Genomic DNA, 27,250 nt, shown 5'->3' with positions numbered 1-27,250 from the left:
ATTTACTTTCAATTCTTTTTATAGTGCCACCATGTGCGTATTCACAATTGACAAATTCACAACCTGTCCCTAACCCCTAGAGGTTTTCAGGAATGCACGCTCTGTAGTACTCCAGAAAAAGGTCAACATCTTGACAGAACTGTCTCCCAACATGGGACAGTACTCAATAACTTGTTAACATCCACCATCTCTTGACATTTCCTACTGCATTTAGAAGCTGAATGACCAGGGCTGGAGTTTATGATAAGAGTTTGGCTGTAGAATATTTTCATTGCATGTTTAAGAGGTAAGTGAGTAAGTATACCACTCCCAGCACCTTCACTGGGTCTGACCACCACCTAAACTGTCCTTGGGTTTGAATTCTGTTTGACTAAAACATATATATATTAAATTGGAAGTTCTGTAACACTGTTTACTGATACCTTTTTTCGTGGGTTCCCTCACGTACCAGGAACTATGTGTTGTATAACAAGACTTTTCCACTTCAGGAATATTTTTCAGAAATACGTGCAAAATATGGAAGCTCATGGTGAATGATTCCTTGACCTCTAAAAACCAAAAAGTTCTCTAACCCTTGTGATTTATCTGATGTCAAACAAAGTCTCTGGTGTATGATGTTTGCTACAACTGAATGGTTTTTCACATATCTTAAGAATTGGTCATTTGCAGCGGCCGCGGGGCGCCGAGGGCAGCTGCGGCGGCGCGGACGAGCCTGGACGGCGGCGACCGGAGCTTGAGAGGCGGGCCGCAGCGGGAAGCAGCGGGCCCGAGGCCGCGTCCATGGGCCCACGGCGGCCGGGCGGCGGCGGTGCGGGCGGGAGCTGGGCGTCGCGCGCGCTGTGAGGGCTGGGCGGCTCAGGAGCCTCGGCGCGTGCAGCGAGCCGCCCGCCGGGAAGGAGGCCGGGCAGGGCCTGTGGCGGGGCCGGCGAGGGATGCGGCGGCGGCCGCGCTGAACCCCTAGCCCCCCCGGGAGCGCCAGGCCGGCCGGGCCTGCGCCGCCAATGCCGCCGCCGCCGCGCCGACCATGTCGGCAGCCAAGGAGAACCCGTGCAGGAAATTCCAGGCCAACATCTTCAACAAGAACAAGTGTCAGAACTGCTTCAAGCCCCGCGAGTCGCATCTGCTCAACGACGAGGACCTGACGCAGGCAAAACCCATTTATGGCGGTTGGCTGCTCCTGGCTCCAGATGGGACCGACTTTGACAACCCAGTGCACCGGTCTCGGAAATGGCAGCGACAATTCTTCATCCTTTACGAGCATGGCCTCTTGCGCTACGCCCTGGATGAGATGCCCAGGACCCTTCCTCAGGGCACCATCAACATGAACCAGTGCACAGATGTGGTGGATGGGGAGGGCCGCACGGGCCAGAAGTTCTCCCTGTGTATTCTGACGCCTGAGAAGGAGCATTTCATCCCGGCGGAGACCAAGGAGATCGTCGGTGGGTGGCTGGAGATGCTCATGGTCTATCCCCGGACCAACAAGCAGAATCAGAAGAAGAAATGGAAAGTGGAGTCCCCCACACCACAGGAGCCTGGGCCTGCCAAGGTGGCTGTTACCAGCAGCAGCAGCAGCAGCAGCAGCAGCAGCAGCAGCAGCAGCAGCAGCAGCAGCAGCAGCAGCAGCATCCCCAGTGCTGAGAAAGTCCCCACCACCAAGTCCACACTGTGGCAGGAAGAAATGAGGACCAAGGACCAGCCAGATGGCAGCAGCCTGAGTCCAGCTCAGAGTCCCAGCCAGAGCCAGCCTCCTGCTGCCAGCTCCCTGCGGGAACCTGGGCTGGAGAGCAAAGAAGAGGAGAGCACCATGAGTAGCGACCGCATGGACTGTGGCCGCAAAGTCCGGGTGGAGAGTGGCTACTTCTCTCTGGAGAAGACCAAACAGGACTTAAAGGCCGAAGAACAGCAGCTGCCCCAGCCGCTCTCCCCTCCCAGCCCCAGCACCCCCAACCACAGGAGGTCCCAGGTGATTGAAAAGTTTGAGGCCTTGGACATTGAGAAGGCAGAGCACATGGAGACCAATGCAGTGGGGCCCTCACCATCCAGCGACACACGCCAGGGCCGCAGCGAGAAAAGGGCGTTCCCTAGGAAGCGGGACTTCACCAATGAAGCCCCCCCCCCCCCCCAGCTCCTCTCCCAGACGCCTCGGCTTCCCCCCTGTCTCCACACCGAAGAGCCAAGTCACTGGACAGGAGGTCCACGGAGCCCTCCGTGACGCCCGACCTGCTGAATTTCAAGAAAGGCTGGCTGACTAAGCAGTATGAGGACGGCCAATGGAAGAAACACTGGTTTGTCCTCGCCGATCAAAGCCTGAGATACTACAGGGATTCAGTGGCTGAGGAGGCAGCCGACTTGGATGGAGAAATTGACTTGTCTGCATGTTACCATGTCACAGAGTATCCAGTTCAGAGAAACTATGGCTTCCAGATACATACAAAGGAGGGCGAGTTTACCCTGTCGGCCATGACATCTGGGATTCGGCGGAACTGGATCCAGACCATCATGAAGCACGTGCACCCGACCACTGCCCCGGATGTGACCAGCTCGTTGCCAGAGGAAAAAAACAAGAGCAGCTGCTCTTTTGAGACCTGCCCAAGGCCTACTGAGAAGCAAGAGGCAGAGCCGGGGGATCCGGACCCTGAGCAGAAGAGGAGCCGCACGCGGGAGCGGAGGCGAGAGGGCCGCTCCAAGACCTTTGACTGGGCTGAGTTCCGTCCCATCCAGCAGGCCCTGGCTCAGGAGCGGGTGGGCGGCGTGGGGCCTGCTGACACCCACGAGCCCCTGCGCCCTGAGGCGGAGCCTGGGGAGCTGGAGCAGGAGCGTGTACGGAGGCGGGAGGAGCACCGCAAGCACTTCGGGATGCTCGACGCCACAGACGGGCCAGGCACTGAGGATGCAGCCCTGCGCATGGAGGTGGACCGGAGCCCAGGGCTGCCTGTGAGCGACCTCAAGACGCATAACGTCCACGTGGAGATCAAGCAGCGGTGGCATCAGGTGGAGACCACGCCTCTCCGGGAAGAGAAGCAGGTGCCCATCGCCCCCATCCACCTGTCTTCTGAAGATGGGGGTGACCGGCTCTCCACACACGAGCTAACCTCTCTGCTCGAGAAGGAGCTGGAGCAGAGCCAGAAGGAGGCCTCAGACCTTCTGGAGCAGAACCACCTCCTGCAGGACCAGCTGAGGGTGGCCCTGGGCTGGAAGCAGAGCACCCGTGAGGGCTACGTGCTGCAGGCCACGTGCAAGCGAGGGTTTGCAGCAATGGAAGAAACGCACCAGAAGAAGATTGAAGATCTCCAGAGGCAGCACCAGCGGGAGCTAGAGAAACTTCGAGAAGAGAAAGACCGCCTCCTAGCCGAGGAGACAGCAGCCACCATCTCAGCCATCGAAGCCATGAAGAACGCCCACCGGGAGGAGATGGAGCGGGAGCTGGAGAAGAGCCAGCGGTCCCAGATCAGCAGCGTCAACTCGGATGTTGAGGCCCTGCGGCGCCAGTACCTGGAGGAGCTGCAGTCGGTGCAGCGGGAACTGGAGGTCCTCTCGGAGCAGTACTCGCAGAAGTGCCTGGAGAATGCCCATCTGGCCCAGGCGCTGGAGGCCGAGCGGCAGGCCCTGCGGCAGTGCCAGCGTGAGAACCAGGAGCTCAATGCCCACAACCAGGAGCTGAACAACTGCCTGGCTGCAGAGATCACACGGTTGCGGACGCTGCTGACTGGGGATGGCAGTGGGGAGGCCACTGGGTCACCCCTTGCACAGGGCAAGGATGCCTATGAACTAGAAGTCTTATTGCGGATATAGGAATCGGAAATACAGTACCTGAAACAGGAGATTAGCTCCCTCAAAGATGAGCTGCAGACGGCACTGCGGGACAAGAAGTACGCAAGTGACACCACAAAGACATCTACACAGAGCTCAGCATCGTGAAGGCTAAGGCTGACTGTGACATCAGCAGGTTGAAGGAGCAGCTCAAGGCTGCAACCGGAGCACTGGGGGAAAAGTCCCCTGACAGTGCCACGGTGTCCGGATATGATATAATGAAATCTAAAAGCAACCCTGACTTCTTGAAGAAAGACAGATCCTGTGTCACCCGGCAACTCAGAAACATCAGGTCCAAGAGTCTGAAGGAAGGCCTGACGGTGCAAGGACGGTTGAAGCTCTTTGAATCCAGGGACTTGAAGAAAGACTAGGTGTGTCCCATCCAAGTTGAGCACGCGCCTTCCCCAGCTTGCAGCAGCACACCCCGAGCGCTGCTTTTCACCTGTACCTTTGTTTTACTGCTGTTGTTGTCATCGTTAACTGTGGGCATGGAATGCGTGAGGCTGGCTTCTGGGTTGTCCACACCACTCTCTGCTGTGTTGACTTCCTGTTGTCTTCATCAAAGCTTTTTTCCGTGGTATTCTAAAATTAGGCCAGCTGTGGGGGCTGGGAGGGCATCTGTGTTAGTCCCTTCCTGGCTGTGACCCGCCACACTCACTGTCAGTATTAAGGCCCAGCAGCCTGTTGATAAGCTACCCTGTCTCACCATGTGCTGGTGTGGAAACGGGGCCCAGCCAGCACGCCCCAAGGTAGATGGAATCCCCACTGGTCAGAGAAAAAGCCATGCGGACACTCCAGCTTGGCCTGGGTCACAGCACTGACTCCTCACCTGCTAGTCTGGCTGTTAAGAGGAGAAAGTGCACTGCCTTCCAGCCTGGGAGGAGGACAGCATTTTGTATTTGTTCCACTGATGCAGCTTAGAACCACACCCCTGAGAATCGTGGCAAACCTTTCACAACCTGGAAAATGTTGAAAGCAACCATTCCTAAAAACAAACAAACAAACAAAAAGAATTGGTTATTTGGGCTGGGCATGGTGGCTCACACCTGTAATCCCAGCACTTTGGGAGGCCAAAGCAGGAGGGTTGCTTGAGGCCAAGGGTTCAAGTCTACTCTAGGCAACATAGTAAGACTCCTGTCTCTATAAAAATTTTTTTAAAAATTAGCCAGGTATGGTAACATGCGCCTGTAGTCCTAACTCTCAGGAGGCTGAGGTGCAAAGATCCCTTGAACCTAGGAAGTTGAGGTTGCAGTAAGCCATGAGCATACCACTGCACTCCAGTCTGGGTGACAGAGTAAGACCCTGTCACTTAAAAAAAAAAAAAAGATTTTGTTTCCAATGTGGAGTAATGACTTGTGACTGAAGGGTTTTCCACATTCAGTTCTTTCACAACCAAGCTATTTCCAATGAGGCAGAGAACTTGGAAGGAGGCTCCACTGGATAACTAGCCTGGAGGCTGAGCCAAAAAGAAAGCTAGATATAAAAGTTGGCCCTGAGTGAAAAATTTTCAACCAGCTTAGCAAAATTGAAGCTAATTTTGTAAAGTAAAATTCTCTACTGCTGAAGTGCATAGTTACATAAATTTACAACTAACCTTTTAGCTTCAGATCTACAGGGACAGTTTTAATAGCACCTACTTGGAATGTAAAGGGAAATCCATTTCCCTATCTGCAGACAAATATCAGGACTGGAAAGCCCTTGTCATTCACTAATGAGGAAAAAGCAAATGTATGTGAAGGCAATGCAAAGCCTTGGCAACTTAAGGCAGTAAAAGAACATATGAAAAAAAAAGTCAAGAGAAATGAAATTCAAAAAGAGAAACAAGATACACTGCCTTTGGTAATCCTGAAAGTAAAAAAAAACTGAAGGGAAACCAAAATGTAAAACATCATACAGTTGGCCCCCTGTATTCTTGGGTTCCGCATCCACATATTCCGAGGATATGGAGGGCTGACTGACTGTAAAGGAGCATCTGAGGGCTTTGATATCTGAGATAGGGGCATCCTGGAACCAATTCCCTGTGGATATGACTATATATGGGAAAGGAGGTCAATTACATATACAGAACAGAGGAAAAGAATCTTACAGAATACTAGGTGTAACTTTATGCCAATGTTTGACAGAATAGTAAATATGATTTCCAGATACATATTAGAAAAATTTACACAGAAATAGAAAACCTGAAGAACAAAACCATTGAAAAAAACTGCAAGGATGCTACTGCCACATCCAAACACCAGGGAAAAAAAAATTATATATATATCAGAATGCGTCATTTCTAGCTAGCCTTTAAGGAATAACTGCTATATTACGTACACTGTTCCAGAGTAATAAAAGAAAAAAACTTCCAAATTCATTTTGCACAGCCAGCAAAATATTGGCAAATTGAATCTACTTCTGAACTTTAAAAAATAATAATAATAATAAGGCTGGGCGCAGTGGCTCATGCCTGTAATCCCAGCACTTTGGGAGGCGGAGGCTGGCGGATCACCTGAGGTCAGGAATTCGAGACCAGCCTGACCAGCATGGAGAAACCCTGTCTCTACTAAAAATACAAAAATTAGCCTGGCATGGTGGCACATGCCTGTAATCCCAGCTACTCAGGAGGCTGAGGCAAGAGAATTGCTTGAACCTGGGAGGCGGAGGTTGCAGTGAGCCGAGATCGTGCCATTGCACTCCAGCCTGGGCAACAAGAGTGAAACTCTGTCTCTAAATAAATAAATAAAATAGATTTATCCCAGGAATACAAGAAAATTTCAATTATTTGGGAACTTTTAGATTTTTTATAACTTGATAAAACTTAGCAACTATTCCTAATAAAACTTTTATTATAGTGTATACTATGTGTCAATCACTGTTTTAAGTACCTTACACATACTGACTAATTTAATTCTCGCAACCCTATGAAGTAGCTCCACTTTAGAGACGGAAGAGCTGAGACACAGGAAAGCTAGGTGATTTTCCCACAGTTACACACCTAACAAAGTGGTGGACATGCAGATTATTTTTTAAGACAGGGTCTCACTCTATTGCCTAGGCTAGATTGCAGTGGTGCAATGATAGCTCACTGGAGCCACGACCTCCCAGGCTCGGGCAATCCTCCTGCCTCAGTCTCCTGAGTACCTAGGACTAAAGGCATGCACCAATACACCCAACTAATATTTTTTTTATTTATTTAGGGACAGGGTCTTGACGTGTTGCCCAGGCTGGTCTCAAACTCCTGACCTCAAGTGATCCTCCTGCCTTCACCTCCCAAAACGCTGGGATTACAGGTGTGAGCCACCACACCTGACTGGACCCAGAATTTGAACCTAGGTTGCTGGGCACAGACATGTTTTTTGTTTGATCGTTTTGTTTTGTTTTGTTTTTCTTTTGAGATGAAGTCTTGCTCTTGTCACCCAGGCTGGAGTATAATGGTGAGATCTTGGCTCACTGCAGTCTCCACCTCCCAGGTTCAAGCAATTCTCCTGCCTCAGCCTTCCAAGTAGCTGGGATTACAGGTGCCTGCCACCACACCTGGCCAATTTTTATATTTTTAATAGAGATGGGGTTTTGCCATGTTGGCCAGTCTGGTCTTGAACTCCTGACCTCAAGTGATCCACCTGCCTCAGCCTCCCAAAGTGCTGGGATTACAGGCACATGCCACTGTGCCCACCCCAAACCTGTGTTGTTAACCACTATATTACCCTGCTTCCTCTAGAAATAATATTAGAAGGAAACTTCCTAAATGCAACAGAATATTTATCAATATCCAACAATGAACGCAAATGAAAATGTGAAATACTAAAAACATCCCTCCTGAGATTTTAGAACAAGACATAGAAGACCTGTTATCTACTACTCAACATTTTTGGAAGTTCTTGCTAATGCACAACATAAGTGGCATAAGATTGAAAATAAGGCCAGCTCACACCTGTAATCTCAGCACTTTGGTAGGCCAAGACAGGCGGACCGCTTGAGCCCAGGAGTTCAAGACCAGCCTGGGCAACATGGTGAAAACCCATCTTTACAAAAAATACCAAAAAATTAGCTGGGCATGGTGGCATGCACCTGTAGTCCCAGCTACTTGGGAGGCTGAAGTGGGAGAATCACCTGAGCCTGGAAAGTTGAGGCTGCAGTAAGCCATGATCACATCACTGTACTCCAGCCTGGGTAAGAAAGTGAGACCCTGTCTCCAAGAAAAAAAAGAAAATTTAAAGCTAAAGGAGCCATTAATTTATTATATACCTAGAAAATGAAACTAAAAAACCATTAAAACTAAAAATAATTCAGCAACATAACAATCCAGATTTAATTTTTTTTAAGTTTATGCTAGCAGTAACCAATAGAATTTGAGGTATGGCTTTCAAATGCAGCCAATTTTCCTCCATTCAAAAGCCTCAGGCTTTTAAGGATGTCAAGGCACACACTGGTGTAGAATTCCCTACATCTACTCTTTTTTCCCTACTATTCCCACCTTAGTTATGAATAGTGCAGGTTCCCAACCTCTAGAGGGTTAGTGTGGTAGGCGATGAGCAGACAAGAACCAGAAGGTAAAACTGCAACATCCAATGAGCAGGAACGTTCTATTGAAGACTTAACCAGAAATGTCCAGCTCAGGGTAGAGGGCTGGACCCATGTGCTCATATAGGGTTGGGCTTGTCCCTGGGATCTGGGAGCTTCCAAACTAAAACAATGAAAAAGTCCTATCTGCATATCTTCTAAAGGAAAATGGAAACACATACTAAATATAAAGTTGAAAACAAATTTAAAATATATATTCATAAGTGGCAAATTTTCAGTTCTGTCCTGGGTTCAATGTTTTCAGGATTCCTATTATTCTTTCTAAACTTGCCTGAGATATGTCCCTAGAATCACATCTAATCTTATTTTCTTATGCCTCAACTCCACCCTTTCTTCTATGTTAAAACATACACCACACCTCAAAAAAATCTCCCCTCCAGATTATATAACTCGCATGGCTCCTCTAGCCTCCTCCTCTACTCTGTCACGCTGCGGATCCTCTAAACCTATTAAGTTTAGGGGATGGAAAGAGAAGGAGGTGGACAACAGAGGCAAACGTCCCCCAGATCTGGGCCATATTGCAAGGGTGGAAGGGAAAAGTTGTTCAAGCTCATGGACTGACATGTGATGGCAGAAGGAGAGAAAATCTTCTGAGATTTCTTTTCTTATGTCTTCGGGGAATGAAAAGATGGTCAAGAAGACAATTATGATAATTAAGGGTACAGCTCTCATCTTTAAATTAAGATGGCAGTTGTAGGTAGATAGGACTAGTCGATAAGGAAAACAGATTCCTGTGAATCTATTATCTTGCCACAAGCCTCGTCATAGTGAATTCCAAGCATCAGGGAATGCTACTAGCTGGATTTTCAATAATCTGTACCACTGCTATGAAAGTCAAGTCTTCGGTGCAGTAAATTTTGACACAGTTCTTTTTTTTTTTTTTTTTTTTTTTTTTTTGAGACAAGAGTCTCGCTCTGTTGCCCAGGCTGGAGTGGAGTGGCGCGATCTTGGCTCACTGCAAGCTCTGCCTCCCAGGATCATGCCATTCTCCTGCCTCAGCCTCCCGAATAGCTGGGAGTACAGGCGCCCCCCACCATGCCTGGCTAATTTTTTGTATTTTTTAGTAAAGACGGAGTTTCACCGTGTTAGCCAGGATGGTCTCGATCTCCTGACCTCGTGATCCACCTGTCTCAGCCTCCCAAAGTGCTGGGATTACAGGCGTGAGCCACTGCACCCAGCTGACACAGTTCTTAATCTGTTGATTTAGGAAGCAGGGTACAGTCAGCAAATTCAGAACTAGAATCAGCATGTAGGGGAAAGTCCGTATCAGTGGGATATGACTGCCCAACCCCATACCTAGATACACACACATTCACACACACACACACACACTCTCTCTTTTGCATACACACACACACACGCACAAAATCCATTCGCATTTTGAGGCTGAAGTAACAGTAGTAAGACTTCCAGGAGTATATGTAAAAGATATCAGTAAGACCTCTGTATGTGATATTCTATGATGAGATGGACTTCCATCTTTAGAAGCAGCTGGTCCAGCTGGGGAGGGGAGAAAGATCGTGCATACTTTAAGGATAATTCAATGTGAGAGCTGAGATTTTAAAAATTATTTATTTAACAACTGGTATGTACAAAATACTATCTATATGGGAAAGAAATACATACCTGACCTCAAAGAGCCTATAATAAGTTGGTATAAAAGTATACAGACACGCAAAATTTACAAGGCAATTAACAACAGTTACATATTGTAGCACCAGTGAATTCAAAGCACTGAGGTCAAATCAAGAGAAGTTGAAGAAAAATTAAAAAGTACTTGAAGAAGAAAGTATTTCAGTGATGAGATGGATTTCAAAAATTGTGAGGGACAAAGATTAGGAAACAGAAGAAAATGTTTTCTAGATAGGGAACAAAACTGATGAAAGGCTATAGATTAAAGTTTAAAGAGTAGATGGGGAGGGCCATAGCCAAGAGGCAGGAAGGCATGAATCAGCCTTTTTGAATGACTTTGTATAAATGGTGAAATGGAGGAAGTAGAATAGAATAGAGAAGATATTATCTCTGTCTTTAAAAAGCATGGAGTCTGATTATGAGATGCATAACTAAGAAATGAAATAGATTTTAAAAGTTAAAATTTAAAAGTAAAGAAAAAAAAAGGAAACCTACAATTCAATGACATGTATAGTCCTTACCTTCCTAATAATGGGTAAGAACTGGAATAAGTTACTCCTACTCTCCCACCTTAGTGATCCAAGGAAAAGCAAGTAGGGAATGGTCCACTGTGACTACTGGCTCCGGGAAACCACTATGAGTATCCTGCTTATAAAGACAGCTTAACTCAAAGGTCCTTGCTCTCTGTCTCAGAGAACCATACCTTAAGAAACTGACCAAGCCAGACCTGAGGACTTCTCTCCAGTGTGAGTTCGCTGGTGGTGATTAAAAGTGGAACGCTGACTAAAGGCTTTCCCACATTCACTACATTCATAAGGTTTCTCTCCGGTGTGGACTCTCTGGTGTACAATAAGCTGTGAGCTGTCACTAAAAGCTTTCCCACAATCATTGCATTTATAGGGTTTTTCCCCAGTATGGGTTCTCTGATGTACCATAAGGCTGGAGCTATAACTGAATACCTTCCCACACTCATTACATTCATAGGGTTTCTCACCAGTGTGAATTCTCTGGTGTATAATAAGGTGTGAGTTTTGATTGAAGGATTTTCCACACTCATTGCATTTATAGGGCTTTTCACCTGTGTGAAGTCTCTGGTGCCGAATAAGACATTTACTCAGACCAAATGCCTTACCACACTCGCTACATTCAAAAGGTTTTTCTCCAGTATGAATTCGCTCATGCTCAATGAGTTGAGAGTTCTGATTGAAGGCTTTCCCACATTCACTACATTTGTATGGCTTTTCCCCAGTGTGGAGGCTCTGATGTCGAATAAGACATTTACTCCGACTGAAGGCTTTGCCACATTCACTACACTCATAAGGCTTCTCCCCAGTGTGGATTCTCTGATGGTCAATGAGATTTCTATTGGAACAGAATGCTCTCCCACACTCATTGCATTTGTAAGGTTTCTTACCAGTGTGCAGGACCTGATGTCGAGCAAGACTTTTGCTTCGAATGAATGCCTCTCCACACTCATTGCATTCATAAGGTTTCTCCCCAGTATGGGTTCTCTGGTGGTCAATGAGTCGGGAACTCTGAGTAAAGGCTTTTGCACATTCATTACATTTATAGGGTTTCTCCCCATTATGGAGTCTCTGGTGTTGAATGAGATGGGAGCTGTGCCTATAGGCCTTTCCACACTCACTGCATTCATAGGGTTTTTCCCCTGTGTGGGTTCTGAGATGAACAATGAGCTGGGAGGTTTGCCTGAAGGTCTTCCCACACTCATTACACTCATAGGGTTTCTCTCCAGTGTGGATTCTCTGATGGCCAATAAGGTGAGAACTCCGATTGAAAGCTTTGCCACATTCATCACATCGATAGGATTTCTGTCCCTTTAAAACTCCTTCATGTTCAACAGGACTGGAAGACAGAGGTGGATGTTCCCCAACTTCCTTATATTTGTCATATCTGTCTTTTGTGGATTTTTTCTTATCTTCATCTGTTATTTCCAAGAAATCATTTTCTAGTCTGCTCCCTTCTTCATCTGAGGTTTGTCCTTCTAACTCCTTCAAAGTATCTTCACAAACATCTCCAGTCTCTGCTGCCCCAGGAACCACCCCAAAGAGTCCCCCTGATGTCCTGTTAGATGACTCTGATCCTTTAAAAATTTCCTGCTTTGGAGTTAACTCTGAACCCTTCATCATGTTCTCACCTGCTGCCCAAAGAAAGAAGACAACAACTTTTACCCATTTCTTATCCTGTTTAAGAAAGAGAATCATTAAGAGCTAACATACCTGAAAAAAAGTCACATTATGATTAAGAAATGAGATGACACATTGAGAACAAGAGCAAAATGGGAAATATTAATAGCTCAATTTTTTTCCCTAGGGACAGGAAAACAAGGAAGGGGAAGGTGGTCTGTGAAGACAGGTGGAAAAAAGATACTAAGCCAGCACAACCAAGTCAGAAGGGCCATTGGAAAGCAAAAAATTGGATTGCAAAGCGTGCTGTGATCTTACAGAAGTTACTCTCGTGCTATGTCTCCTTAGTAAAGTGATGAACTCTAAGATCCCTTCCAACCATAACATTGCATGGTTCCATTGTTCTCAGAAAACATGTTGGGAGAGAGGAGGCTGGCAAATACCTCAAGCCAAACATAAGAAAGAGACAGGGAAAAAAATGAGAGTGAATTGACTGGAAATTTATATTATGGAGGTATGATAAGGAAAGTGTACAAAAAGAACAGATCTTACATGATAGGACAGTAAAAAGACTGCCCTAAACTCATCAACCACAGGATCTGCCCTTCCAAGAAGCCCTTTCAGGAAACTGTTCTGCCCCAGTGTTTGCAGAGAGGGATGCTTAGGCAAACATGCTTGGTGCCAAGTGACCCTGAGCATCCCACGATGGGCCACAGGTGATTGGACTGGCACCAGGTACTAGACTGAAGGGTCTATCTGTAGGTTAGGCTTCAGCCTCTGCTGAGGCCTGGGCCAAACCCCTGTGCCCAAATGAGATGATGGGTAATGGCTATAGCAATGGAAGTCCATCTCTGAGGAAATTTGGAACTGGAGGTAGGGCAAAATTAAGGCACTTATGAGTAGCAATGGAAGCTGAAGTGGCACATGGAGAGAAGCCAAGCCATTAGGAAACACAGCAAGCAACAAGTATAAAAGAACAGAAAGTACAATTAAAAGAGCTATGAAAAGGACAAAAGATTCACAGTGAAGAAAATGGGCAGCAGGAGGAGTACAAGCAGAGAGAAAACAGATACACTGCGAGCAGCTGCATTACATTCACACTGGAACACAGGCATCAACATGCATTTGCTTTTGCTGCTCAGGCTCCCAGGGTCAAGGCCCTGCTTCCCACAGTCTGGTCTAGCTCATCAGTTTCTTCCAGGTTCTCATTCCTTTAAGCCTATGACTCAGAGCTCCTTACTTAAAATAACTTGAGTGGCTCTCTGTTCCTTACAACTAAGAAGCCCTACCTAAACCACACTATATCAATTCATAATGAGGTGAAGAGTATGCTGATCACTGTTGAATCTCAGTGATGAATGCAGAAAGGGTCCCTATATTATTCACTCTAGTTTAACTATGTTTGGAAATTTTCATGGTAAAAAGTTTAAAGAGACAAGGAATATAGAAAAGAGAATGTGCAGCATGCAGACTTTAAGTGACTAGGAAACAGAATCATTACCCAAGGAGGCCATGCTATGGTGATTTTCTGGCATCATGTTCCACTGCAGGGCTCTCTGACTGAGTGTGAGACCTTTCCATTTCTTCTGAGTGTAGTCTACAGATAGGTCCTCATATGCCACAGTATCCTGGAATGACAAGCTCCGATCGCTCAGGAACATTCACAGCCTGAAGGGCAGAGTCATCAGGGGTACGAAGGGCACAGGGTGTGGGCTCTTCGTGGGCAAAAGTATGGGAGAGAGGAGCTGAGATGACACCTCGAAAAGGACAAGTCCAGGGCAAGATAGAGTCCATTACCTCCAGGGGAAGCAATGAGGCAGGAGAGCCACAGGAATAGTCTTAGATGGGGCAGAGTTCTGGGGGTGAGACCTCTAGCCATTCCTGGACCAGACTCATGGGGACGTGGTAAAAACACCAAGAACCAAGCTCACCTGGGGCCTGACCATCCGAAGTACAGTTGCCCCTGCTTGGTCTCCTGAGTTCCCCACTTGAGGAAGGGTAGGAACTGGAGAAGTACATTGAGCTGAGGGAGGAAAGAAAGCTATGAGTGGGACAAGCCCTGCTTCCGGCTCCCATAAGATCTATATTCCCAATAAGTGGATTCAAGAGAACCCAGGCACCTCCACACACACTGACTCTTAACCTCTTCCATAAGGCATTATCCCAAGAGTGGTGTGAATTTTCCCTGGAGGGTACAGTACAAGGTCCCGGATCAAGCTGAGAACTGGGTGTTCCTCCAAGCCCTCACTCTCTTCAACCTTTTTCAAGGAAGCTATTCTGGCCACTCTCTCTCCCATGGCTTCCCTAGCACCAGCCAGCCCTGATTTTCCCCTCACAGTTGTGGTTCCTCATGCCTGCTCCTGCCCTCTCATTATGGACACTCCTTGCAACTCAGGCCCCAGTGCTTCCTTGTTCTTTCCGTCAGCAATCTGACCAACTCTCATTGCTTTAATACTGCTCTCACAGTTCTTACTTCTCTCCTAGACCCCTACCACATGCCTCCTGTTGCCTATGGGACATTTCACTTGGGTGTCCTGCAACACTTTAAGTTCAGTGTCTAGAATGGATGGATGTTCTAGGCTAAGGTGGGAGGCTGGCTTGAGGCTAGGAGTTCAAGACCAGCATGGACAACATAAGGTTGTCTTTTTCTCCCTTTCCTTCCTTCCCTTCCTTCACTCTTCCCTTCCCTTCCCTTCCCCTCCTCTTTTCCTTTCCTTTCCTTTCTTTTCTTTTGCTCCCTCCCTCCCTCTCTTTCTTTTCTTTTCTCTTCTCTTCTCTTTTTCTTTCTTTCTTTCCTTTCTTTCTTTCTTTTCTCTTTCTCTCTCTCTCTCTTTTTGTTTTGAGACAGAGTCTCACTCTGCTGCAGTGCAGTGGCATGATCATGGCTCACTGAAACCTCTGCCTCCCAGGCTCAAGCAATTCTCATGCCTCAGCCTCTGGAGTAGCTGGGATTACAAGTACCTGCCACTACGCCTGGCTAATTTTTGTATTTTAGTAGGAAGGGATTCATCATGTTGGCCAGGCTGGTCTCAAACTCCTGACCTCAAGTGATCCACCTGCCTTAGCCTCCCAAAGTGCTGGGATTACAGGTGTGTGTGCCACTGCTCCCAGTAGGAGACCCCATTTCTATAAAAAGTTAAAAAAAAAAAAAAAAGAGCTGGTCATGGTGGCATGCTTGTAGTTCTAAGAGGCCATGGTGGGAGGATTTCTTGAGCCCAGGAGTTCAAGGCTACAGTGAGCTATTATGATCGTGCCATTACACTCCAGCCTGGGTGACAGAGTGAGACCCTATCTCTCTTTAAAAAAAATAAATAAATAACATTAAATAAATAAATAAAATGTTCTTATCACCTTTCTTTCAGATTTCTCAATTTCCCTCAATGATTCCATCATTGGCCAAAACATTCTAATTCCCCTGCCTCTCCTTTCAAACTCAAGTCCCACGGATGTTTCCATGATAATATTTTTCAATTTTATCCTTGCCCGTTCCTCTTTGCACTTCAGGCATTAATCACATCTATTCTACCGCACCAGCCTTTAACTAAGGCTCCTTCCCCTTCAATCCATAATGCTCACCTGTGCCCGAGTAATCCTCCTGAAATACTATTTCTAACACATTATCCTCTGACTCCCAAAATCTTCCTGCCTCAATCTCAAGGTCCTGTACAAACAAGGCCCAGGTTCCCAAATACAGTCTTTCCTGACTCCACCTCAATCAGGGCTCAAGGAATCTCCAGCTTAGGGTCTTTGTTGTGTCTTCTAATGGCATGCCTGCTACTTTTTTCTTCCCTTCAAAATTCTTCCCCATTTTTACTGCCCAATACTCTGCTACCTCCTTCATGAAGCATCCCTTACCAGTTCCAGCCCATAATGATCTTGCTTTTTACCCAGTGATCACTTTTTCCAATGCCCACATTGCTCATTTGTGACAGGATCAAATGCTTGACGACAGATATCATTCATGTGCATCTTATGAGGTTGCCTCTTCTTACACATGACTAACTCATCCTACCACCTAGATAACAAGCTCTTTGAAATCAGTGACAATAGATGTACTACATCTCTCTGGTCTCTGGCAGTGCCTTTCCTACGACATGCCCTTGATGAAAACTTACTAACTACACGAATGATTAGAGAATAAGCAAAAGGAACAAACAGGGTCACTAGGGAAGGAGGACAGACAGCAGAGCAATGAGGGATTCCATGGAGTAGGAGATGGGCAGATAAAGGAAAGGAGACTCCAGAGGAGAGAAGGGAGGCATGACTTAAGGCCAAAGCTGGGGAGATAAGTACCGAAGTCCCCATTGGGGAGGTGGTGTGTCCCTGGGTCATAAGGAGGCTCCAGGTGGGCTCCAGGGGCTGAGCCCCCACTGAGGGGTGATGTAGGAGATTCCTTTGTTGTACCCAGAGCTGTTGTCTCCTCAAAATGCATTTCCTGTTTCTGTGCTGGGGCTGAAACCTAGAGAGAGGGAAATACAATTGGGTTCAAAAGAGCATCCTTGAAGGTACTGAACCCAAAACCTCTAAGCAGCCCCTTCCAGAAAGAAAGCCAGGGAAAAGAAGAGCCAGGGTGTCCTTCCAGCCCCACCACTACAGTCTACTGGGGGGAAAAAAACTGTGAAAGCAGAATCTAAAGCTTGCAATTCTACTTGCCATCCCTCTGTTGACCCTTTTGGTAGGGGCTTGAGGACCAGATTCTATAACCATTTCCACTCTGTGTCAGGTCTTCAGACACATATTTTCTTATGAAGAACCATTTAAAAAGGGAGCCAGGAGAGCAATTCAGTACATTCTCTAGGGCCTTAGCTGACAGAAAGGAACAATCAGAAGTACAAAGGATAGGCCAGGCGCAGTGGCTCACATCTGTAATCCCAGCACTTTTGGAGGCCGAGGTGGGTGGATCACCTGAGGTCAGGAGTTCGAGACCAGCCTAGCCAACATGGCAAAATCCTGTCTCTACTAAAAGTACAAAAAAATTAGCCAGGCATGGTGGCACGCAGCTGTAGTCCCAGCTACTTGGGAGGCTGAGGCAGGAGAATCACTTGATCCTGGGAGGTGGAGTTTGCAGGGAGCCGAGATCACGCCTCTGCACTCTAGCCTGGGTGACAGAGCGAGACTCCGTCTCAAAAAAAACAAAAACAAAAACCAAACAAACAAAAAAAGAAGTACAAAGGAGGTAAAAAAAGATAAGTGTAAAAAAAGATAAGATTTGTGGATGTGCACAAATAATGCTACTGACACTAACAGCTGAAGCAATACCCAGAACAGTGGCTGGCACACCAGGAGAGCTTTTCCAATTTCTCTGAGCAAAAGTATCTCCTCTTCAGAGAAGCTTTCTCTGAGCACAATGACAAAGCAGGGATAGTCAGACTCAATTAACCAATTATAATTTCTAGATTGCAGGTATTAATCTTTAAGTAATCTTACTTACGTCTTTATTGTCTATGTTTCCCCAACAGAGTGTGAGTTTTTTGAGGGTAAGAACTTTTGTCTTGATCACTAGCTCCAAAACAACATATAGCCCTACAATGGTGTTCAATTAATATCTGCTGACTGACTTCCTGTTGATATTTTGCTAAAAGACTTTAAGGTTATCTGCAAACTCAGTTTTCAATATGTACTACTTCTCCCCAATAATTTATATTTTAAAAGCCAAATAAGATCAGACACACTAACCTGTAGAGATCTTGAGAATACCTCAGAACATAGACATTTTATTTCTAACCCTTGCTTATTGTCATCAAACCAGCTCCTCACAATCTCATGGTTGCTCCTTTTACCAGCAGGTAGGGCAGAAAACCTAAAATATTATCTAAATAAGGCACATTTTAAAGTTCACTTGCTCTGGTATGTACATAGCACAGCATGAGGTAAAAATAACTTCTCCTTCAATAAACCACACAGGATTCACCCTATTAGGCTGCATCTGCTGAGATGTTAAGGGACTCTCTCCTTTAATATATATCTCACCAGTGTAGTGGTAGGACCAGCAGGCTCCCTGGATTCTGTAGTTCCCAAGCTCTCCTACTGAAAGGTTCTTTGAAACTGAAAGACTCTCTAAAATGGAAGTCACAGCTCTTCAATACAGGAGCTCCGGGTATTGGCAGAAGATAGAACTTACTGCACTGTGATAATTCAACTTTGTAATCCACTAATAATTTAATCCTGGTAAAGTTCCTGTTCATTATCTAGGACTTTGATATGGTTTGGATTTCTGTCCCCACCCAAATCTCATGTTGAATTGGAGGAGGGGCCCGGTGGGAGGTGACTGGATCATGGGGGTGGGGGTAGGGGGGGACGATTTCCCCCTTGCTGTTCTTGTAATAGTGAGTTCTCATGAAATCTGATTGTTTAAAAGTGTGTGGCACTTTCCTCTGTGTGCTCTCTCTTTCCTGCCACAATGTGAAGAGGATCCTTGCTTCCTCTTCAACTTCCACTATGATTTTAAGTTTCCTGAGGCCTCCCACTCATGCTTTCTGTTAAGCCTGCAGAACTGTGAGTCGACTGAACCTCTTTTCTTCATAAATTACCTAATCTCAGGTAGTTCTTTACAGCAGTGTGAAAAAGGACTAACATAGAAAATTGGTACCAGGAAAGTGGGGCACTGCTATAAAGATACCTGAAAATGTGGAAGCAACTTTGGAACTGGGTAACAGGCAGAGGCTGAAACAGTTTGGAGGGCTGAAAAGAAGACAGGAAGATGTGGGAAAGTTTGGAACTTCCTAGACACTTGTTGAATGGTTTTGACTAAAATGCTGATAGTGATATGGATAATTAAATCCAGGCTGAGGTGGTCTCAGATGGAGATGAAAAACATATTGGGAACTGGAGCAAAGGTCATTCTTGCTATGCTTTAGCAAAGAGACCAGCAGCATTTTGCCCCTGCTCTAGATATCTGTGGAACTTTGAACTTGAGAGAAATGATTCAGGGTATCTAGTAGAAGAAATTTCCTTTTTTTTTTTGTTTGTTTGTTTTTTGAGATGGAGTCTCGCTCTGTCGCCCAGGCTGGAGTGCAGTGGCGCGATCTTGGCTCACTGCAAGCTCCGCCTCCCGGGTTCACGCCATTCTCCTGCCTCAGCCTCCCGAGTAGCTGGGACTACAGGCACCCACCGCCATGCCTGGCTAATTTTTTGTATTTTTAGTAGAGATGGGGTTTCACCGTGGTCTGGATCTCCTGACCTCGTGATCCACCTGCCTCAGCCTCCCAAAGTGCTGGGATTACAGGCATGAGCCACCACGCCTAGCCCTCTAGCAGAAGAAATTTCTAAGCAGCAAAGCATTCAAGAAGTGACCTGGCTGTTTCTAAGAGTGTCCACTCATATTTGTGAACAAAGAGATCTGAAACTGGAACTTATATTTAAAAAGGAAGCAGAGCATAAAAATTTGGAAAATTTGTAGCCTGGCCATGTGGTAGAAAAGAAAAACCCGTTTTCTGGGGAGAAATTCAAGCCTGCTGCAGAAATTTGAATAAGTAAAGAGGAGCCAAATTTTAATGGCCAACACAATGGGGAAAACGTCTCCAGGGCATTTTAGAGACATTCACAGCAGCCCCCTCTCATCACAGGCCTGGAGGCCTAGGAGAAAACAATGGTTTCATGGGCCAGGCCCAGGGCCTAGCTGCTCTGTGCAGCCTCAGGACATGGTCCCCTGTGTCCCAGCCACTCCAGCTCCAGCTGTGGCTAAAAGAGGCCAAGGTATAGCTCAGGCTGTGGCTTCAGAGGGTGCAAGCCCCAAGCTGGCAGCTTTCACATGTTGTTGGGCCTGCAGGTGTGCAGAAGGCAAGAGTTGAGGTTTGGGAATCTCCTCCTAGATTTCAGAGGAGATATGGAAACACCTGGATGTCCAGGCAGAAGTCTGCTGCAGGGGCAAAACTCATGGAAAAACCTCTACTAAGGCAGTGTGAAGGGGAAATGCAAGGTTGGAGCCCCCACACAGTCTCGCTGAGGCATTCCCTAGTGGAGCTGTGAGAAGAGGGCCACCATCCTCCAGACCCCAGAATGGTAAATCCACAAACAGCTTGCACCATGTGCCTGGAAAAGGCGCAGGCACTCAATATCAGTTGGTGACTGCAGCCATGGGGGCTATACCCTGCAGAGCCACAGGGGCCAGGATGCCCAAGGCCTTGGGAACTGATCTCTTGCATCAGCATGCCCTGGATGTGAGACATGGAGTCAAAGGAGATTATTTTGGAGCTTTATGACTTAATGACTGCCCTGCTTGGTTTTGGACTTGCATGGGACATGTAACCCCTTTGTTTTGGCCAATTTCTCCCATTTGGAATGGGAGCATTTACCCAATGCCTATATCCCCATTGTATCTTGGAAGTAACTAACTAGTTTTTGATTTTACAGGCTCATAGGTGGAAGGGACTTACCTTGTCTCAGATGAGACTTTGGACTGTGAACTTTTGAGTTAATGCTGAAATGAGTTAAGTCTGGGGGACTGTTGAGAAGGGATAATTGTATTTTGCAATGTGAAAAGAACATGAGATTTGGGAGGGGCCGGGGCAGAATAATAGTGGTTTAGATTTGTGTTCCCACTCAAATCTCACAACGAATTGGAGGAGTGGCCTGGTGGGAGATGACTGGATCATGGGGTGGATTTCCCCTTGGTGTTCTTGTGGGTTCTCATGAGATCTGATCATTTAAAAGTATGTGCCACTTCCCCCTGCATTCTCTTCTGCCACAATGTGAAGAAGGTCCTTGCTTCCTCTTTGCCTTCTGCCATGATTGTAGATTTCCTGAGACCTCCCAGTCATGCTTCCTGTTAAGCCTGTGAAACTGTGGGCCAATTAAACCTCTTTTCTTTTTAATTACTCAGGTAGTTCTTTATAGCAGTGTGAAAACAGACTAATACAGAATCACAGGTTTCCCTTCCTTGAAGACATGAAAACCTCATTCTAATATGGCATTCCACAGCAAGACCCTAGAGAAAAGCTGTTGGCTTAGAAACTAGGGAGATGGAAAATCCTGGTCCTCACACTTGATGGTAATCAGAAACAACCACACCTCAGCTAAATCTTTCGGGCAAGGGAATGCTTACTACATGTGCTCACTTCACTTGTCAAATGGAGATAATGATTACTGCACTGCCTGTTTTGTAACCCTGGCAGGAGATGGAAAAAGATACAGAAAACAGGCCAGGCGTGGTGGCTCATGCCTGTAATCCCAACACTTTGGGAGAACGAGGCGGGAGGATCGTGAGGTCAGGAGATCGAAACCATTCTGGCTAACATGGTGAAACCCTGTCTCTACTAAAAATACAAAAAATTAGCTGGGCGTGGTGGCAGGCGCCTGTAGTCCCAGCTACTCAGGAGGCTGAGGCAGGAGAATGGCATGAACCCAGGAGGCGGAGCTTGCAGTGAGCTGAGATTGTGTCACTGCACTCCAGCCTGGGCAACAGAGTGAGACTTTGTCTCAAAAAAAAAAAAAAAAAAAAAAAAAAGATACAGGAAACAAAAGAATTCTGCAAGTTGCATGACTCTGCAGCCCAGCAGGGATCACTCTACAAACCTTTCCCAGCCACAATGTGCACACATGTACATGCTCCTTCTGCAGCAATAAAGTGGCTTGCTCCTGATAAGCAAAATGACTCCAATTTACCTGGACCCTCCTTAATCTCCTCTTGGCAAACTTCCATGGAAAAGCTTGTTTATTCATTTAGCCATTCTGTAAACATTTTCTGAACGCCTGCTGATGAAAGATAGTCCTGCCCTTATGTCTTCGTGTCAGAAAACATAACACTGACAGTGGTGGGAGATTAAGAAATGGACTCCAAAGACCCTACACCCAAGCTGGAGCCATGAGCATTCAGCTGCCTCACCTGTCAACTGTTAGTCATTTTCTTGGGTTGTGACTCAACAGTCACCCTTTTCTGAGGCTAGCTGGATAAAGCACTAAAAGTTTTAATGGAGGAAGCATTAACTTCTTAAGCAAAACCAAGCAGGAAATAGGGACATTTTCCTTCTGCCACCCTCACTAAATGGTTCTCTAAATATGTCTTCAGCCACCTGTCATTGCCATGGCTGGCCCAGCTGCTCTCTAGACCCTTGTGATGGTTGATTTACTCATATGTGCTTACTTGTTTACACAAAGAAAATGATGGTTGATAATGACAAATGTGTACTGCTAATAATCCTGGAAAAATGTCTAGCCCCAGGATCCTGATCAACTAGAACTGATTCCCTAGTGATATGTAATCATTTTTTAAAAAGCATTGAATAGGCTGAGTGTGATGGCTCACACCTGTAATTCCAGCACTTTGGGAGGATGAGGCAGGTGGCTTTCTTGAGCTCAGGAGTTCAAGACCACCCTGGACAACATGGTGAAACCCCGTCTCTACTAAAAACACAAAAATTAGCCAGGTGTGGTGGCTCACACCTATGGTCCCAGCTACTAGGGAAGCTGAGGTGGGAGGATCACTTGAGCCCAGGAGGCAGAGGTTGCAGTGAACCAAGATTGTGCCACCACACTCTAGTCTGGGCGATAGGGTGAGACTCTCTAGGAAAAAAAGCATTGAATAAAATGATATATTGGGTACTTGGGGAATTCTCTATACTGTTTTCCCCTGATAAAGTACAAAGGGGTAGAGGGGACCTCTAGTTCACCCTGCTTCTATTATAGGGGAACAATTTGAAACTCATTAGGAAGAACTAACTTATCCATGGTGTGATGATCTTTTGATGTGTCAACTTGGTACTAATCAAACATCAATCCAGGTGTTGCTGTAAACTATTTTTAAAATGTGATTAAAGTACATAATAAGTTTAAGTAAGGGAGATTATACTAGATAACGGATGAATGCATGAGCCTGATTCAATCAGTTGTAAGCCCTTAAAAGCAAAGCTAAAAGTTCCATGAAGAAGAAATTCCAGGCCAGGCGTGGTAGCTCATGCCTGTAATCGCAGTGCTTTGGGAGGCCAAGGCAAGAATATCATCTGAAGCCAGGAATTCAAGAACAAGCCTGGGCAACATAACAAGACCACATGTCTACAATAAAAAAATTAGCCTGGTGTGGTGGCACATGACTGTGGTACCAGCTACTCAGGAGGCTAAGGTGGGAGGATCACTTGAGCCAGGAGGCTGAGCTTGCAGTGAGCCATGTTCATGCCACTGCATTCTGGCCTAGGCAACAGAGCAAGACCCAAAAAAAAAAAAAAAAAAAAAAAAGATGAAGAAGAAAGGAGAAAGCAGACGAGGAAGAAAGAAGAAGAAAGAGAATAAAAGGAGGAGGAGGAGGAAAAAGAAGAAAGGACAAAGAAGAAAGAAGAAATTCCACCTGTGCACTGCAGCTTCAGCTTGTGCCACTGTTTTGGGCTGCCCTTGTCGATGGCCTGCCTATGGGTTTCAGACTTGCCTAGCCAGCCTCACAATTACGTAAGCCACTTACTAGCAATAAATTTCTCTTTCTTTTCTTTTCTTTTTTTTTTTTTTTGAGATGAAGTCTCGCTCTGTCACCCAGGCTGGAGTGCAGTGGCGTGATCTTGGCTTACTGCAACCTCTGCCTCCTGGGTTCAAGTGATTCTTTTGCCTCAGCCTCCCCAGTAGCTGAGATTACAGGTATATGCCACCCTACCTAGCAAATTTTTGTATTTTTAGTAGCAATGGGGCTTTGCCATGTTGGCCAGGCTGGTCTCAAACTCCTGACCTCAAGTGATCCACCCCCTTCGGCCTCCCAAAGTGCTGGGATTACAGGCGTGAGCTACCATGCCCAGCCACCAATAAATCTCTTTACACATGCACATGCATGTGTGCGCGTGCCCACACACACACACACACACACCCCTCTCTCCTACTGATTCTACCTCTCTGGCTGAACCCTGACTGAAACACATGGGCACAGAGCTAGTTGGCTCTATGGTCCTAGAAACCAGATTTTCCAATGTGTCTTACTGCTCACTCTTCCCAACTATCCCTCTAGTTTAAATTACCTTGGTATTACATTTGCAAGAACTCCAGGAAATAGGGAAAACTTAAATTAGAATTAAAGATGCAAAAAGATCCCAGTTAGGTTTGGAGAGCTAGCAAAAGGAACAAATAATTACAAGGCCCAAAAATGTCACCTTTCAAGGAATCAAAGAGGCAGGAAAAGAGAAAATTGACTCTCAGAAGTCCAAGGAAGTGAGCAAAGAGAATGTCTCAAATGAAGGCTCGTATTATCAGCATACCCAAAGGCCTGCCTTCCCCTGATCGCCCTATTCTAACCAGCATGCAGATCCCCCGCCTGCCAGGAGTACCATGCGAATCTCCAGGATGAAGCTAGGCTCAGAACACAGTATTTCACAAGGTGAATCACAGAGCTTAGCTGGGATGTGCACTTGTGTTTATGGCTTGGAGCACAAAACTATTTTCCCTCTATCCACAGGACAAGTTCAGGAACCCTAAAGGCAAACCGGCCTAGGGCCTGGGAAGTGGAGAATGCCTATTCCTAGGCTAACCCAAGCATTAGAGAAGCATCAGGCCGCCATTCTAGACTCAACTGCTCACCTCCTCTGGTCCACTGAGGTGTCTCTGGAAATCCTCCACCACAGCCACAGCCTCCTCACCACTCTCAGGGTGATGCAGCTGCACCCAGGTCCGGAGCTCCCCAGGGAGGATGCTCAGGAACTGCTCAAGCACCAGCAGCTCCAGGATCTGCTCCTTGGTGTGCACCTCTGGCATGAGCCACCAGCGGCAGAGCTCCCGAAGCCGGCTCAAAGCTTCCTGCGGCCCAGACATCTCGTGGTAACATAATTGCCTGAAGTGTAGCCGGAAGATTTCGCAGACAGGAGGATAGTTCTTCTGGAGACTGCTGCCCTGCCCCCAGGTCTGGTTCGCTGGCTCCTGCTTCACAGTCAGGCGCCCCTCTTGCTTCTGGAAAGCAGTGCTCCTGGGGATGAGGCCTAAATTTCCCCTGCCTGCAGTGGTCATTGTGACCCCAAAGAGAAGCTTGTTACAGCTGCAGTTGGTCCGATTAAAATGATGGTCTATAGTTCAGGTCTCAGGAACTGTTTTTCAGGGTTGGAGAAAGGGGTGATGGTAGTGTTGCCTACAGAAACAAGAGTGAAATCAGAGTTCTTGAAGTATTCAGCCCCAGGCTGATGACAATCCTCCACTGAGTTAAAAAACAAAGCTCCAGGAAAAAAGAACACAACCAGGCATTCTTGCTAAGCAACTCTCCAAATGATGCCCTTCTTAAAGTTTCAGTGGCTCCCATTACCTACAGGATAAAATCTAAATGTCTATGCCTTGCATTCACAGCCCTTCACAACCTGGCCTTACCCCCTTCACAACCAGTCACACCCTCTACCACTCACCCCAAGTACCCATGCTAGAAAGACAGCAATGGTCTCCAATGTGGGAAATGCAGGCTATCCCAAAGGGTGCAAGAGAAAATACTAAGTTATTTAACTCCTATTTAATGTATGTTTTATAATGTGCATTACAATTTGTATAGTAGTATTCATGTTTAAATTACAAATAAACCAATGTAGGGAGTAAGTGATCAAACCTCTTCTACTGATAGAAATGCAAAATAAAGAAAGTTTGGAGCTAAAGCTCTAGAGACACACTTAGAAGCCACACATACTCTTTCTTTGAATTTTTCTTCTTCAACTTTTGACAAACTTGTCTGTCAAGACCATGAACAAAGGCAATTTTTTCTTGGTTTTCCTGATTGCCCCATCAGGAAGAGTGCTGGTAGCTTCCCTTTGTGTACCTCTCACTATAACCCTTTAACTGGTTTATGCACAACTCACCACTCTCACCCTCCAAACTGCTGCATGGCCACCAAAGGAAAGGAACCAAATGGAATCAGAAAATACTAGACCTTTTTTTACTCAGTGCACCTCCCCTAGAAAGCCTTCCTGATCACGCTAGGCTTAGAGAGGTGGTTATTGTCTCAGTGATCCCAAACTACCTTTTCCATTCAAACCTCTAGTAGAGCACATCTCACACTGTAATCGTTAGTGGTTTACACGACTGTCTCCCCTGCTTTCTGGGAGGATACAAAGGGCAGAGCTGACTTCCAGTCATCTTTGTACACGTGTGCACATGGCACACATAATTGGGAAATGAATGAATATGATACATTTAGCTGACACTGAAGTGGAGGAAAACTTTGAACGTTTTAAAATCAGCACCTTACTGGTAACTAGGGCATCTGTGCTGTGCTTCCAGTTCACCAAGAGTCCCAGATCCCTGTGTCTCAATCTCTTTAAAAAGACAAAGAAGGACTTGAAAATAATCTGTAAACTCTGCTCTAAGATCCCATATATGTAGAAAGTTCAGGCCATTCTCCTGCTTCCCATAGTGTTCCGAATGCTCAGCACTTTAAAATCTCAATTGGATTTTTGCATTTCCAAGTCACGCTCCACGTTTGCGATTCTGAGCCTGGGTCTGACCCAAATATGACAGTTCATACAGTTTCCTACTGCAAGAGCTGGGAAAACAGCGATCTACCTTTCGTGTTAAACCAGGCTTCAGCAGCGCCGCTCACCTGGCCACGTCTGCCCTGTTCATCGCTGTACCCGCAGATACCCGGCTCCGTGCCACGCACGAATGGTCAGGGGTATGGGACAAAGAAGCGGCTCTACATTGGGCGGCTTCTGAGAGTCACGGGGACCGCGCCGCCTGCCGCCGGGAAGAAGCGCGGTCCTGGCCAGCGTCGGCGACCCGAGCTCCGGCCGCGCCTCCCTCCGCGTCTCGGCCCACTCGCGGTGGCACTCGGCACCGAAGCCGGACACTCTACTGCCCGTTAGACCAAAAACAATGGCCGAGCCGGAAGGGAGAGAAGCCTCGACTTCCGCCCCCTCCGGGATCCCGGAAGTCTCGTTTGCGAAGGTGGGAGCGCGCGTCCCCGCACCCGGGAGAGCTGGCAGGGCTTTCTTCTCGGCTGTGCCCGGCCACCTGCCGCGGGCGGGGTCGGGGTCTCGCGAGGGCCCAGGCCACTCACATCCCGCTCTCAGGCCATAGTCGGGGGATCCAGACGCGTCCCAGCTCTACACCTTCTCCTCCAGGTGTCCTTGGGAAAGATACCCAACCTCCAAGCCTGTTTTCTCATCTGAAAAAAAATGCAGAGCATAATGCGTACCTCACAGGGCTGGGAGCACCGCATGAGGTTA

At 46.7% G+C, this 27,250-nt stretch overlaps 2 protein-coding genes across 7 annotated transcripts; one reads left to right on the top strand and one right to left on the bottom strand.

Annotated features, from left to right (window-relative positions):
- Positions 1-995: 995 nt before the first annotated feature.
- LOC107970622 (myosin phosphatase Rho-interacting protein-like) lies at positions 996-4,277 on the top strand. Its single transcript, XM_054680618.2, is given in 3 exon segments — positions 996-2,116; positions 2,119-3,880; positions 3,883-4,277. Coding segments are annotated over 3 exon segments (3,153 nt in total). The 5' UTR covers positions 996-1,024; the 3' UTR covers positions 4,182-4,277.
- A 407-nt stretch (positions 4,278-4,684) lies between these two features.
- Positions 4,685-26,932, bottom strand: ZKSCAN7 (zinc finger with KRAB and SCAN domains 7). Of its 6 annotated transcripts, none has more exons than XM_054680620.2 (6): positions 26,626-26,932; positions 24,636-25,176; positions 16,443-16,608; positions 14,081-14,172; positions 13,651-13,777; positions 4,685-4,795 (listed from the first exon to the last, which is right to left on the bottom strand). In XM_054680620.2, the coding sequence occupies exons 2-6, from the start codon at positions 25,056-25,058 to the stop codon at positions 4,728-4,730; spliced, it is 876 nt and encodes a 291-aa protein (XP_054536595.1). In that variant the 5' UTR covers positions 25,059-25,176; positions 26,626-26,932; the 3' UTR covers positions 4,685-4,727. The 6 variants fall into 6 exon arrangements, with proteins under 6 accessions (XP_054536595.1, XP_016796352.1, XP_016796350.1 ...); XM_016940863.3 differs by having other exon boundaries at positions 26,589-26,709; XM_016940861.4 differs by lacking the exon at positions 4,685-4,795 and adding an exon at positions 9,927-12,163 and having other exon boundaries at positions 26,626-26,913.
- Positions 26,933-27,250: the final 318 nt, after the last annotated feature.

The sequence above is a fragment of the Pan troglodytes genome, chromosome 2 (genome assembly GCF_028858775.2).
Source record: "Pan troglodytes isolate AG18354 chromosome 2, NHGRI_mPanTro3-v2.0_pri, whole genome shotgun sequence".
NCBI lineage: Eukaryota > Metazoa > Chordata > Mammalia > Primates > Hominidae > Pan > Pan troglodytes.
Note: the sequence above shows the minus strand (reverse complement) of the source record. Positions and strands in the feature narration are given on the sequence as shown.